Below are 12,924 nucleotides of genomic sequence, written 5' to 3' on the forward strand. Positions count from 1 at the left end.
TTTTACTTACACAATCATGGTAATAAAAAAGCCTAGTGAAGCTTTTATTAGTAACTGCATGAATTATTTTAAAAATACAATTACAGTACATTAGTCAATTGCTTATATGCAGACATATTTTAAAAAACAATAACAAGTGACTTATTTGCATAATCAGATTAAGCAGATGTATACTGATTCAAATGTTAAATCTATATTTTAAAAAGCTTAGGAACCTAATAACTGCACCGTCTAGATGCAACACAGAGTGCTCTTATATTCTGCCCAAGTAGCCAAAATAACTCAGCCCAACAGCAGACTAAATCCACCACAATTGGTTGCTGGACTCACGCCAGGCTTGTGGCCGGAGTCCTGCTAACTGCGGCTGACAATCAGCCCATGTCCACACCCTCACATCGTTGCCAAAAATTGCAGCCTTGTTTTGGCCAGAGCCGGCATATTTTTGGTCCTGCAGTGCCAGAATATGGCTGAATGAAGCTCTAATCAGCCTGACTCAGCTGGCTACCTGGGTACTGATGAGAGTGAAAGTTGTTTAAACTTGAATTCTGTGCTGAGTACTGATGGCTGTTAATGATTTCTTCAAGGTACACACATGGGATGATATGTATTAAAGTTGTCCACTATTTATAAAATGTGGAGATTATGTTCTTACTATAATTAGATGTTATACAAGTGATGTGAAGTACTGTTTGTCCTAGAGCTAGCTTTGTATACCAATTTATGATTCTAAAGTAAATAATAAAAATGACTGAAAAAGGCTAACACAATTCTACAGTTTAATATCTTAGATTAAAATGGAAAGATGAGCTGCATGCAAACCATAACTCTCCCCTTGTGGCTAAGGGAATATGTCTATAACTGTTTTGTTTACAAACTATTTAGGTTGAGAGATATATGTAATAATCAATATTATTAAAGAAATATATTCCAGGTTCTAAACCGGGTAACAGGGGCGCTGCACCCTCTTACTTTCGGCGTGCGCCCTCTTACCAAAATGGTGATTTTCCCCGTAAAACTTTAAAGTGATGCCAGAAAACAATATTTCTGTTCGTCAAAAATGCTACAATTACTGCAAAGATATAATCGTGTGAAATAGATGGCATAGATACTGTAGCTTTGTTTTTACAAAGCTCGAAACGTCGCGTTGTTGTTACTGTCCGCGGCGCCATCTTGTATACAGGTGTCAGTTCTTGCGATCATTTATATATCTTATATACAAGATCAGCACCACAGTATTGCCCTTATACTATATTTTTCTAGAAAAACCCCTGTATTCATTTTGTATTACTCTTTCTGTGTCCTACAGCTCCCTCAATAGTCCCCATCATGCACCAGATCAGCTCCACCATGAATAGCTTCACACTGTCATGGCCACAACCAGAGCAGCCCAATGGCATCATCCTGGACTACGAGCTGCGGTATTACGAAAAGGTAAGATACGTGTGTGTGTGTGTGTGCGTGTGCGTGTGCGTGTGCGTGTGTGTGTGTGTGCGTGTGCATGTGTGTGTGTGTGTGTATGTGTGGCTGTACATATTTGAATGTACATGGTATGTCTGATAGCATGCACAGTGTCATGTGATGTCAATGTTTTGTCATGTCAGTGTCAAAACATTCATCTGCTACTTAGTAATATATATCTACTATCTAATATATATCATTCCAATAACTTGTATATAGACTCGTACTGCACTATTCCACATACTCGCTTTATTTTAGAACTATTTTCTTTTTGTATTACTTTTACTATCTGTATTATTATTATGTTGCATTGTTGGAGAAGCCTGTGACATAAGATTTTCAACGACATAATTACTCTGTAGCTATGTTAGTTTGACAATAAAGAACCTTGAAGCTTGATGTGTGTGTATATTAGTATGTATATGTATGTCAGCTCTTTCAGGTTTTGTCTCCTCTTCTCTCCACAAACTTCATGTAAAGTCCCCCAAAAATGTAAGATTTACCAGATATCTGTAAGCAGAGTCCCCTGGGTTGATAATATGTTCTTTCACTGTGTTCACTCCATCTCTCCCACTGTTCTTTGGTTTCTGCTGCTGATGAAGTGAATAGGTTGACCTCTGCTCCGGGCCCACTCTGCACAGTGCAGCAACCTGTCCTGCTGTGAAAATGCTTTGCGTCTGGGGGGAGTCACATCGACCCGTCTGCTCACACACAATACGTCTGCTTTATTAAGTCGCCAGCCTTACCCCATAGCGCCTATGCTGCTCTAGTATTGACCTGTAGGCTTTTCCCAAGGCCTTGGACATAATGATACCCAGAGATCGGAGACTCTATCTTTTTGTTTGTCCTCCTAAAGCTGATCAATAGTTATAGCAAGGTTGATCGTGCATGCTTTGTCATCTTAAGCTAATACTTTATCCGAGGCTCGGTGCACCTTCACCCGTGTTCTGCTCTCCATTTAAAAGACAAAAATCAATAGAGTTTTACAAATGTTTTTCTTTTTATGTTAAGTTATTTATTTCACACATACTCGTTTTGACTAAGCTTTGTGGATCAATATTCACAGCTGCATCTTAGAAGAGTGTTTGTCACATTTAGCATTTTCTATCAGAGAGAACAACAATCATGTTTTTCAATTATGTTTGCAGTAGGAAACTCTGTGATCCAATATTAGCTGCAATGCTTGCTGTTTCCCCCTCTGGCATTGCACAGGTCATGAAATTGAATCTGATTGCCATAGCCCTGAGAAACCTTATCCGTCAGACAGCTTAGTGTTGTGTAAATAACACTTATACAGACTCCCATTAACTCGTGAATATCAATGAAACCTAATCCTATTGATGTTTATGTAGCATGTCTTCACACAAATAGATGAGCATGGCGTAATCACAAATTAGTGAATTAACGAGGACAAGGTGGCTAATTGCACTGGGATGATTCAGGTGACGGAGTTATTGCACTCTTCGCTGTCTTTTTGTTTCTTCATATTCCCCCTGTACTAACATGTACAACCATGCGAGTGTGAGTAACACACAGTAGGTGAGTCAGAGTGATTGCTTTGCAGCTCACTAGGCTGTGGAGATGAGATTGCCACATTGGTGGTCCTCCCTTGACACTCTGTATTTTGGATCTGACGAGGCTTTTTATAGGCTCCAAACAGACTTTTCCTCACCCAGCCACTGCTGTCCAAAGTGACACTGCTGATGTGTTTTTGTGCCTGATTGAGCACCAACCCTTAGAAGAAGAAAAAAAGCAGATGGTGGAAAATCAAATGCCATGTGTGTAATTTCCATAGCAGTTAAGATTTATTATACAAATGCATGATGAATTCTCTGCATAAATCTTCAGTGTCACACGAGTTGGCTTGGGTTATTTACATGCATGTTTGGCCTGCTTGTTGAATATGGAGAAGCAGGGAATTCAATTGCATTCCTCCGAGGTCAGTCCTGCCAACTCTCCATTGATTCTCTGAATGCTTGAGAGGTCCTGACAATCTGGAAGTTTCACGCAGCCGTAAAGTGATGATGTGGCCTTTTAGTCATAAAAGGCAATAATGGAGGAATGTCTATCATGTCTTACACACATCCCCAGAGCCATGGGTAATTTATAGGCTGGATAATGCAGTCATAAAAATAAGATTTTTTATATAAAAACGGCCCTGCTATACCTTCTCTTTTATGCATTTCACCGATGCATGCATTAATCTGAGAGTAGTCGCACTGTTCATGGTTCAGGAGTTGATTGTCTCAGCGTGCCTGGCACAGTCAGCCAGTCCTTAGCACAGCAGAGAGCTGTCATTCTGTAGACTTCATCTCAAAGGAAGCCCTCTATGCCCATTTACAAGAGTGACTTCTTCAGCAGCATGGCATTGTGACTACCTCAGGGTAATTCTAAAAGAACATTCAGCTTATTTTTCTTTTTACAACCTTTTCTTAATGTCGGATTTGTATCCATCAAGATAATAACATATTTCTCTCAACAGACTTTTTTAGACACAAGAACCAATTTGAACATACGTAATTTTAAGTAGTTTCAGTAAGTAAGTAGGTAATTTGTAAGTATTAAATAAGTTATAAAATGTGGAGTTGTCATGAGAAAAAAAGTCCATAGATGGTTTTAAAAGGGGAACTGTGCCTACATGGTTGTGTTACCTTGACTGCTTGGCACCCAGACAATAGAGACATACGTTTTACGGGATTGTACCCTATGCAGCCGTTCTTCTAAAGGCTTTTTCAACTGCTGCAACACCACTCTTCACCTGAATGTCTTTGCTCCCAAAGCAGTGTTATGGTAAGGGATTGGCAATCTGCAACCAAAAAAGCTAGATGCCACCAGATCTTTCACAGTGTCCCTTTTAGGTTCTAGTGAGACAATTAAATACGATCCAGAAAGTCAGGTTAGAGTAACAGCTAAATGTCTGGCTCACAAGCACCACATATGCATAACGATTTGTGATACTTTCAGACATGATTTCCCAATTTTTATGTTGCAAGTTAAACATATGCCAGAACAGTGGAGTTAAGAATGTAGTCCTGAAGGCACTTCTCTCAAGAGGATTCTACCCTATAAATTGGATAGCAAGATGAAATGAATTCAAGTTTTTCAGGTAAAAAGTAAAATCTCATGCTCCCAGTCTCTATTTTTCTCATACCCTTTTCCTGTGGTTCCCTGAAATTTGCGGGAGGGTGGAAATAACTCAGCATAGCGAAGGTCAGGCCTTCCATTAAGGCTGGAGCAGAGCAGCCAGTGGCTCCGGTTACTGATGGCTCTGTGTTTGTTGTTGTCAGAGAGAGGGTGGGAGCTTTTGTCAGTGTTTGTGTGTGACTATCAGCAGTAGTTCAGGTGTATTCATTCTGTATGACAACAGCACTCTCATGCAACTGAGTGATAAAGTCAGGTGCAAACACAAGTTTACAGCACGTCTCCAGGATCTGCAGCACACTGACCCTAGCTCCATCTGCATTTTTGGCACTTTAAAATCCCTCTTGTACTTTACATACAATTAGCAATTCCTCAGAAGAGAGGCCAAGAAAAAGTATTTATTATTCTATTCTTCTCTCCCTGCCAGCCCTCAGAGTCGACCACAACACTTTTGTAGACACACACAGATGTTGTACAGACAAGTTTAGATTTTTAATGGAGCCTGTGAAAAGCAGGACTTGTGCTGCACTCCCTCGGTCCCCTGGCAAGGGTATTCACATTTCCTCCTTCAGACTGCCTTCTTCTCTCCCTCTTTGTTTGACTCCCACCCCGCTCACTGAGGCCTCCTTGTTAGTCTCCAGGTGAATGGAAAGCATACAAAGAGTCATCTCAAAAGAAGTTGGCTGCAAAGAAAAAGACAAAATAACTAAAAGCGCCAAAGTAAATACATTTCCCTTCAGATTGCATTGTTGATAAGATGATGCTTCTCACCTCTCTCGTAGCATGCTCACTAGCATTAAGCAGGTGTTTTTGCAGGACCTGAAAACGATAAAACCTTTTTTTTTGTTATGCCCTATGGTGATATATTTGATTTTGCATTATTTTAGTTTATGTATTTCCAAAAGGCGTTTATGGGGTTTTAATGGAATTAAATACAATATTTAACAGCATTTTAATGATAATAATTTGTATTTATTTTTACTTTAGATTAGAATCTATGTAGTAGTATTGAACATTTGCATTTGGTAATAAAACCCATCTACTCAATAAGATTTGAATTGTTAGTCAATATTTGTCCATTTTATTTTTATTTTCTTTCAATTCAATTTATTTCTTAGCAAAGATATAAATATAATGTTGTCCCTCATAAAACTCCCCAACCTATCATGTTCCCTTTGTGTGTTTCTGTGTGTGTCTCTGTGTGTGTTATACTTGCATGCGTTCATGTGTGTGAGCCTGTGAAGAGGACACATGGTATTCACAATGTCTGTCTTTGCGCCAGGTGGCCATGCTGTCCATTTTGGGTGGTTGGCATTATTTGAAAATCAGACCCACGCATTCAAACAAAAAGACACACAACACACATACACACACACACACACACACGCACGCACGCACGCACGCACGCACACACACACACACACACACACACGTCATATCTTGTCAGGTTAGTTCTATAGTCCAATATCATATAATGTCTTGGTTGCCTTTACAAACAATCATCGGCAATGGTTTTCACTGGCAAACACACAGCCAAAAACCCTCTGAATTTAAGTGGGAACAGGCAGAAAGGATCTCCCCCTCTGCAGTCTGCTGGCAACAAAATGCCAATTGTTGGAAAATTGGCAATTACAAAAATAAATTGAAAGTTTTAACAAGAAAAAGTATTGCAGTTCCACCATTATGATTATAATAGATACAGTAATAATGTAGTACATCTAGCAAATGTAGTCAAATCTTTAGAATGGTACCAATTAAAGCTAGGGAGGTAGTTTATTTTTGATAAGCAACATATTCTCTCCATCTTAAAATGTGTTGTTGCTTTGCAGTGTGGGCAGTTGTTACCAATGCTAGAAATGCATTCAGGATATTCTGAGTTGGAATCAGGTTTGCACCAAAGGGATGTGAACACGCATCTGTATTTGTAGAACAGCCAATAAGCACTTTCCGTCACTAAAATGAGCTATGATGGTCCATGATCTCACAGGCTAGATTTGAAAGCCTGAATAAAGCCAAGAGGAGATGCAGACGTCTAGTTTTCTCTCAAACCAATTGATTTACAATATTCTAAAACGTTAATTATCTTCCAATGACGCCATTACTATACTGCCTACCCCCTGTTTAAATATGTCCACATTTGCCCAGTAACTGTTGTCAATGTGGTTCCAGGTAGTTATAGTTTGAGTAGCTAGTACACATATTGAGACAGAAACCAATGTACAAGTTGTGTAACAATCTTGCAAAGTTTGTCTCAGGGATTTTACTGAATGCTGCCAAAAACAAACTCCACGTGGTACATCCTGTCTGTCACCTCTGGCAATGCTTTTGATTGGCTGTCCCGCCATCTGCCTTCCCACCTGCAACACTCTCTTTATTTAGCGAGTTAGGGTGTGGCCCTCATAATCCCCATTTGACTGGCAGCAGGAGAGGACCTCTCGTGGTTGGAAGTCCCTCCTGGCATGGCATTTTATTGGCTATCCCCTAGCTCGCAGGAGGGCCAAATGCCAGCTCATTTTTAAGTGGCAGATGTGTGTGAGTGTGTGTGTCTTGCACATAATCCCTCTTTGACTGGCAGCATGAAAGGGCCATTCCTAGCTGGTGCTCCCTCAAGGGATTCTCCCCCATGGGCGGTTTGCCATCTGTCTGCTCACCTGTCCTCCATTCAAACTCAACAGATGGGGGTGTGGTCCGGAGAAATTCAGGAAAGACAGATAGAAGGAGAAGGCAATTCTTGACCCCAAGTGGTCCGTGTGCACTCAACCATGTCTTATACCAGATGAATAGGTGGCTCCAGTGTCTCATGGGGTTTCATGTCTTTTGCATCACTTTCAAATGTACAAGCTGCCTCTTTTCAATTCTAAATTCACAATTGTATTTGTATGCAGCACAGCACAGAGGTGACAGATTGTGGGATCTAATGGACAAAAGGTCTGCGAGATGATTAAACGCTCTAACCAAGTTACATCTAGCTTTCTGTTTATAAACATATTTTTCCTCTCAGCAGCCGAATGTAAGCCTGTTGATGCGATGCTCTCCCATCCCAAGCACAAACATTTGTCTTCATCAAGCCCAGAGTGTCCAATAAGAGCTAATGTGATTGCACAAATCATTATGTGGGGTTGCTCCGTCTGCTCAATGACGGAGCAACCGGAATGATTCAATTACACCAATCAGATTGGATAATGATTTCGATGTGGGTTGCTTCTGCCTCGAGTTTCTTATCGCTTCCTGCCATCATCTTTCTCCTCCTCCTCGTCACCCCCCTGCCCCTTGCTTCCTCTTTGCCTATCTATCTTTCCCACTCCACACTGTTGTCAGCTTAGATTTTTTATTCATATTTCCTCAGAGCAGTCAAACATGTATTATTAGTGTATTTACCAAGTTTAATAAAAACAACATTTACACATTTCTACTGACACAGGGAATTGCGCCCCCCCCACTTTCAACTGCCCTTTTCCCTCTCAACAGTGTGTCTGCATCTAGCTATCAGCAGCCTGCAGTGGTGGGTGTAGTGTAGGTGCAGTCTTATTTTCTGGCTGTCATATTCACTCTGGGTTGGGGAAGGTGACAGACCTAAGTAATTACTGATCCCCCCTATCAGATAGCCCCAAACGTTACTGCAGACTTAAGCCTGGAAAAGATGGAAAGAGATGCATGATCAGGACGGCATGTCCTACACAGTCTTTTACATGATGAATGGCCATAATGTATGCATACATACAAACATGCATGTTAACTTCCAGGATCCGAACATATATTCAAATGTAGAAACAGAGCATATGAAAAAAGGCATACACCTACATAGTATGTCACCGCAAAAAGCAATTGCACCTAGGATTTTTTTCTAGCCTTCCTTTATATTTAAAATGCATCGCACTTCAGACAACAAAACAAGAGGATGTATTGTTCCAACTTCCTGCAGTAATTAAACTGCCATACAGCACATCTGAAGAGACAATACTCTATTATTGTTCCGAAGTAGCTGTTGTTCTTTGTAGTTAAAAAGAAATGATTCATTTTAATTACCACATGATGTATGTGTGCCAGTGTTTGTGAGTGGTGTGCTTGTGTTTTCATGGGTATATGCCTGCTGCAGTGTTTGAAGCTCAAACTGACCAAAGCCTTATTAAAAACCGAAAGCAAAAACATATTACCGTTTGATATTTAAATTGGCCCTTAAGACATCATTTTTAAGAGAGCTTCAGTACCCTTCTTTATCTTCCATGTATTTATTTTTCTATGCTAGCTACTGTTTGTATACATCTTCTGTCAATGTTGTTTTTTGAAAACAGCACTTCCTATATCGCTGGTTTACAATATACAGCCTAAACTGATTTCATCCAGCTTTGGTCCACTTTCTCCGTGCTATTTCCTAAATATACAATGCTTGATAAGTCTGTTTGTTTCCTCACTGTCAAACTACACTTGTTTTGCCTGAGTGTTATTTTTTTAACTGTGTGGGTAAACACTTTCCAGCTGACGTCTTCCCTGTAACTCATCGCTAACCTGCTCTCTGTGTGTTCGTTGCTCTTTTCAGGACCATGCAGAGATTAACTCCACCATCCTGCGGAGCCAAACTAACACTGCACGTGTGGAGGGCCTCAGGCCGGGTACAGTCTACGTCGTACAGGTGCGAGCACGGACCGTGGCTGGCTTTGGCAAATACAGCAGCAAGATGTGCTTCCAAACCCTCACAGATGGTAAGGATCCGCGAGCCAGGAGAAACAGCTCTCTGTGTGTCTCTCTCTTTCTGTCTCACACGCACACACTCACACACCAATTCTTTTTGACACTCTTGTCGCTCTTTGTCTGTTGTTGCATTATTATTCGTAGGTGAGATAGAGGGGAACCGTAATGTTTGATTGCACTTCTATTTCTACAGCTAGATTAATTTCCTTCACGGTCAGGTTTGTGCGTGGGTGCTTTGAATATGTAGAACGCTGAGTGTCTTTTGTTTGTGCAACTAACTGTGCTTGATCCAAAATGCTTAGCTAATTGGTTTTTCACCCAGCCTTCTGTTGCTGGAGAGTCGTCCCAGAATGCATAGCTGTGATTAGTAGTTGATGAGATTAATTTTTCTGCCATGGGGGGGGCTGGATTGTTGGAAAGGGAAGTGGTTGAAGAGAAGCTGCAACACCTGCTGCACTGGCAATGCTGCAGAACTAAGTTTATTAGTGTAAGTGCAAGAAAATGTGTGTGCTGGGCTGGTGGTGGTGACAGTAAATAGCCCTTCTTTGTGTAGTGTTTTTTCACAGACTTCCCAGGCAATAAAATTAGTTCTAAAATGCACACGATTAACACATTCAATCTGGATGAATTAAACATTTGAATGGATAGCAATTACAAGATTTGCAATTACAAGTGCTGCCTCGTTGTTCCCTGCTGGACTGCTAGCCTACATTCCAGGTGTGGCCATAGTTCATAATGTAATGTGTGTGCAATGTATCAAAGACAGGAGTGACATTGTACTCCTTGTATTGCGTTAATTAAGATGATAATAATGAAAAGGATGGTGATGATCTTGAGGGAGGAGAAGATAGAAAGGATAATAATGGTGATGAAGGTGATCATTGTGACTCTTTACCTGCGCAGAGCAGATGTAGGGTCATGGCACCTTTGAATCACCCTGACGGTAACAAATGATCTCTCCCTCAAACACTTGTGCGTGTTTCCATGCCTCCCGTTCAAGCAATCATTGTTTGCGGTTCATCTGTTGGCTTGCTGCCATAGCACGACATTCGTCAAGACAATTAGCAGCAGACTCTGGAGAACCGCTGACAATAATACCCACGGCTCCACCTCCTGCCCCTCCTGCCAGTTTGCTCTCCCCCTGCTCGACTGTCTCGTCATGACACCACCAAACTGTTGTGCTCCCTCCATATCTTTTCTTAAAACATATAATCCCCTTTGTCACCCTTTCGGCACGTTTTCATACACCTCCATAAGGTGTCTTGTTGCACCTCTACACACAGAAACACACATACTCGCAAGCAGTGTAGACTTGATTGGCAGGTATGATGAAAGATAACTGATTGGTCCATCAGTATGGTTAATGATGTCAGAGTTCTCCAGTTTTCCAATAAACTGAGGCCACACTAATTGTAATAGGAGCCTATTTGCGACGAAAACAGGTAGCTGCATGATTTCTGTCTGTCACAGAAACACTCCATTCTCATATGGGTGAAGGGGAGATTTATCTGGACTTTTCATGCCTGATAAGCATCAGAATAAAACAGGAAGACTGCCTGGAAGCTTGAGAAGCCGGAACATCATTCACACTGTTTGCTTGAAACACACTTGATAAATGTGCAAGTTAAAAGAGTGAGCAATACCTGTCACATTGAGTTTCCTCATATATCCCAGCTCTCACACTGCTTGGAAGATGCATTAGTTCTCCCTTTATCACTTTAATCCAATAGGCCCATTCTACACGGGGGATTGGATTTAGAAGCTGCTGATTTGCCTGCAGCATGCAAAATCGTTGAATGCTTTAAATACAGTCTTGCAAAAGACGAGGGAATACAGGCACACACAAAGATAACGAAGGATTCTGCTGTGTAGAGCTTTTAGGAAGGCATACACTGTCCTCTTAACTCCTGCCAGCCTGCCCCAGCTATGTACATAAAACATGTTTGGGCTACACATGTGATTGGCAGTAGATGCCTTCCTTTCAACACGTAAGAAAAAACATTCCAAGGTGCACCTTTTTGTCCGCTTGTTTCTGACAGGTATAGCAGCTGAGAAGGTTTAGAGGCCCCCCTTTCACTTTCTCCCCATCACTCTTATCCTTCTCTGTCACTCTCTGTCTCTTTCTAGGTTTATCAAACACCACCTGTCAGCCAGTCTTGCTAAAGCTTACCGGATTTCAGTCAGCACCGCTCACAGAGAGATCTATATGGTTTCTTTGTACAGTACACCCAGTCGAACCATTCAACTATGCCTCTTCTTATTCCTTATGCTAATTGTGAGCTATTCTCAAAGTCTGTTCTTGTGCTTTTTTGTGTAACACAGATGACTTCAAGTCTGAGCTGAGGGAGCAGCTTCCTCTGATTGCAGGGTCAGCGGCAGCAGGAGTGGTCTTTATTGTTTCCCTTATCGCTATCTCCATCGTTTGCAGCAGGTAACCATTTTTTACTTTTTTCTGTCTCTTGCAATACATGGCAGAAAAGGCTGTAATTAAATGACTTATTTGCAACATTTTTCAATGACAGATTGAATTGTCAACAAAATGAATTTAGTTTTTCTTAATGCTTCAAAGATTTTTTTCTCAGGAAGAAAATAGGAACAAATCCAGTTCACCTTTGCTAGTGTAATAACAGCATATAGCGTCCTGGGGCACTCTAGCAAATATAGGGAACATAATAACATTAACCCCATGCCATCCAATACAGAATCCCTGCATGCGTTCCCATTTGCTATTAACTATTGAAAGACAGATGGCAACGCTGCATGCAAATGGATTTCCATCACATTGTGATGGATTGTCAATGTTTCTAATCAGAGTTTAGCCATACATAAAACCACTTTGCATCTAATGCATTATTCAACCGTCATATATTTAGATACTGTATCTTCAAAGTACTGAAATACTTTGATACTGAAACTCATTACAGTAAGACATTAGAGATCTAGCCAAGCCCCCAGGTCAAACTGTGGAACACACAGTATGTGAGTTCATTACATAAACTTGCTGCGCATTTAGTCATAGCAATCATTTTGATGGTAAGGACAGCTAAGTTGACATATTCTAAATGGAGTACACATTTCCACGGAGAACCTAACAACTCCTACTTTGCCATGTTAAGTAACTTTAGTCAAGGCAATTTAATTTTGCAGCAGTTTGTCACACTCCTATCTTGCTCTGCTTTAAATATATGAAAGTCGAATTTTCTGCAGTGCTGTGTGCAACCTTAAGCAAGTGTTCATGAAGCGGGCCAGGCTCTTTTGATGCTGAGGCAGACTAGACAGATGAAAAGCAGAGAGATCCTATCAAGGTCTAATTAAAAATCAGCTCATTTTCATAAACTTATTTTGCCATTGCTAACCCTCTGCAACTGATTCAATTTCAGCCACGTCATTTTTAGACCATACAGAGAAACATGAAAAGTAATAAGGCCTCGTTTACACGTCCTTTCATCTTGTCATCTTTCTCTTCCCTTTCTCTCTCTTCTCTCTCAATATTCATTGCTCCCTTAGGAAAAGGGCATACACCAAGGAGGCTGTGTACAGTGACAAGTTGCAACATTACAGCACAGGAAGAGGTAAGTCCAAACTAACACTTATAACTCCTAAAGGCCAGTGGTTTGTTGGTCCCAAATGTTTTGT

The 12,924-nt window shown here is 40.9% G+C and overlaps 1 protein-coding gene across 6 annotated transcripts in view; it reads left to right on the plus strand.

Annotated features, from left to right (window-relative positions):
• LOC117488543 (ephrin type-B receptor 1-B) overlaps positions 1-12,924 on the plus strand; it is a 147,164-nt gene that overhangs the window by 104,961 nt on the left and 29,279 nt on the right. For all 6 annotated transcript variants that reach the window (XR_004556537.1, XM_034137523.1, XM_034137525.1 and 3 more), the window contains 4 exons: positions 1,307-1,431; positions 9,137-9,299; positions 11,611-11,719; positions 12,796-12,860. Coding sequence is in view for 5 of the 6 variants with exons in the window: in XM_034137523.1 (XP_033993414.1) it covers positions 1,307-1,431; positions 9,137-9,299; positions 11,611-11,719; positions 12,796-12,860 (462 nt within the window). In the remaining variant the exon portion in view is untranslated. The remainder of the gene's footprint in view (positions 1-1,306; positions 1,432-9,136; positions 9,300-11,610; positions 11,720-12,795; positions 12,861-12,924) is intronic.

This window comes from Trematomus bernacchii, unplaced genomic scaffold, assembly GCF_902827165.1.
Source record: "Trematomus bernacchii unplaced genomic scaffold, fTreBer1.1, whole genome shotgun sequence".
NCBI lineage: Eukaryota > Metazoa > Chordata > Actinopteri > Perciformes > Nototheniidae > Trematomus > Trematomus bernacchii.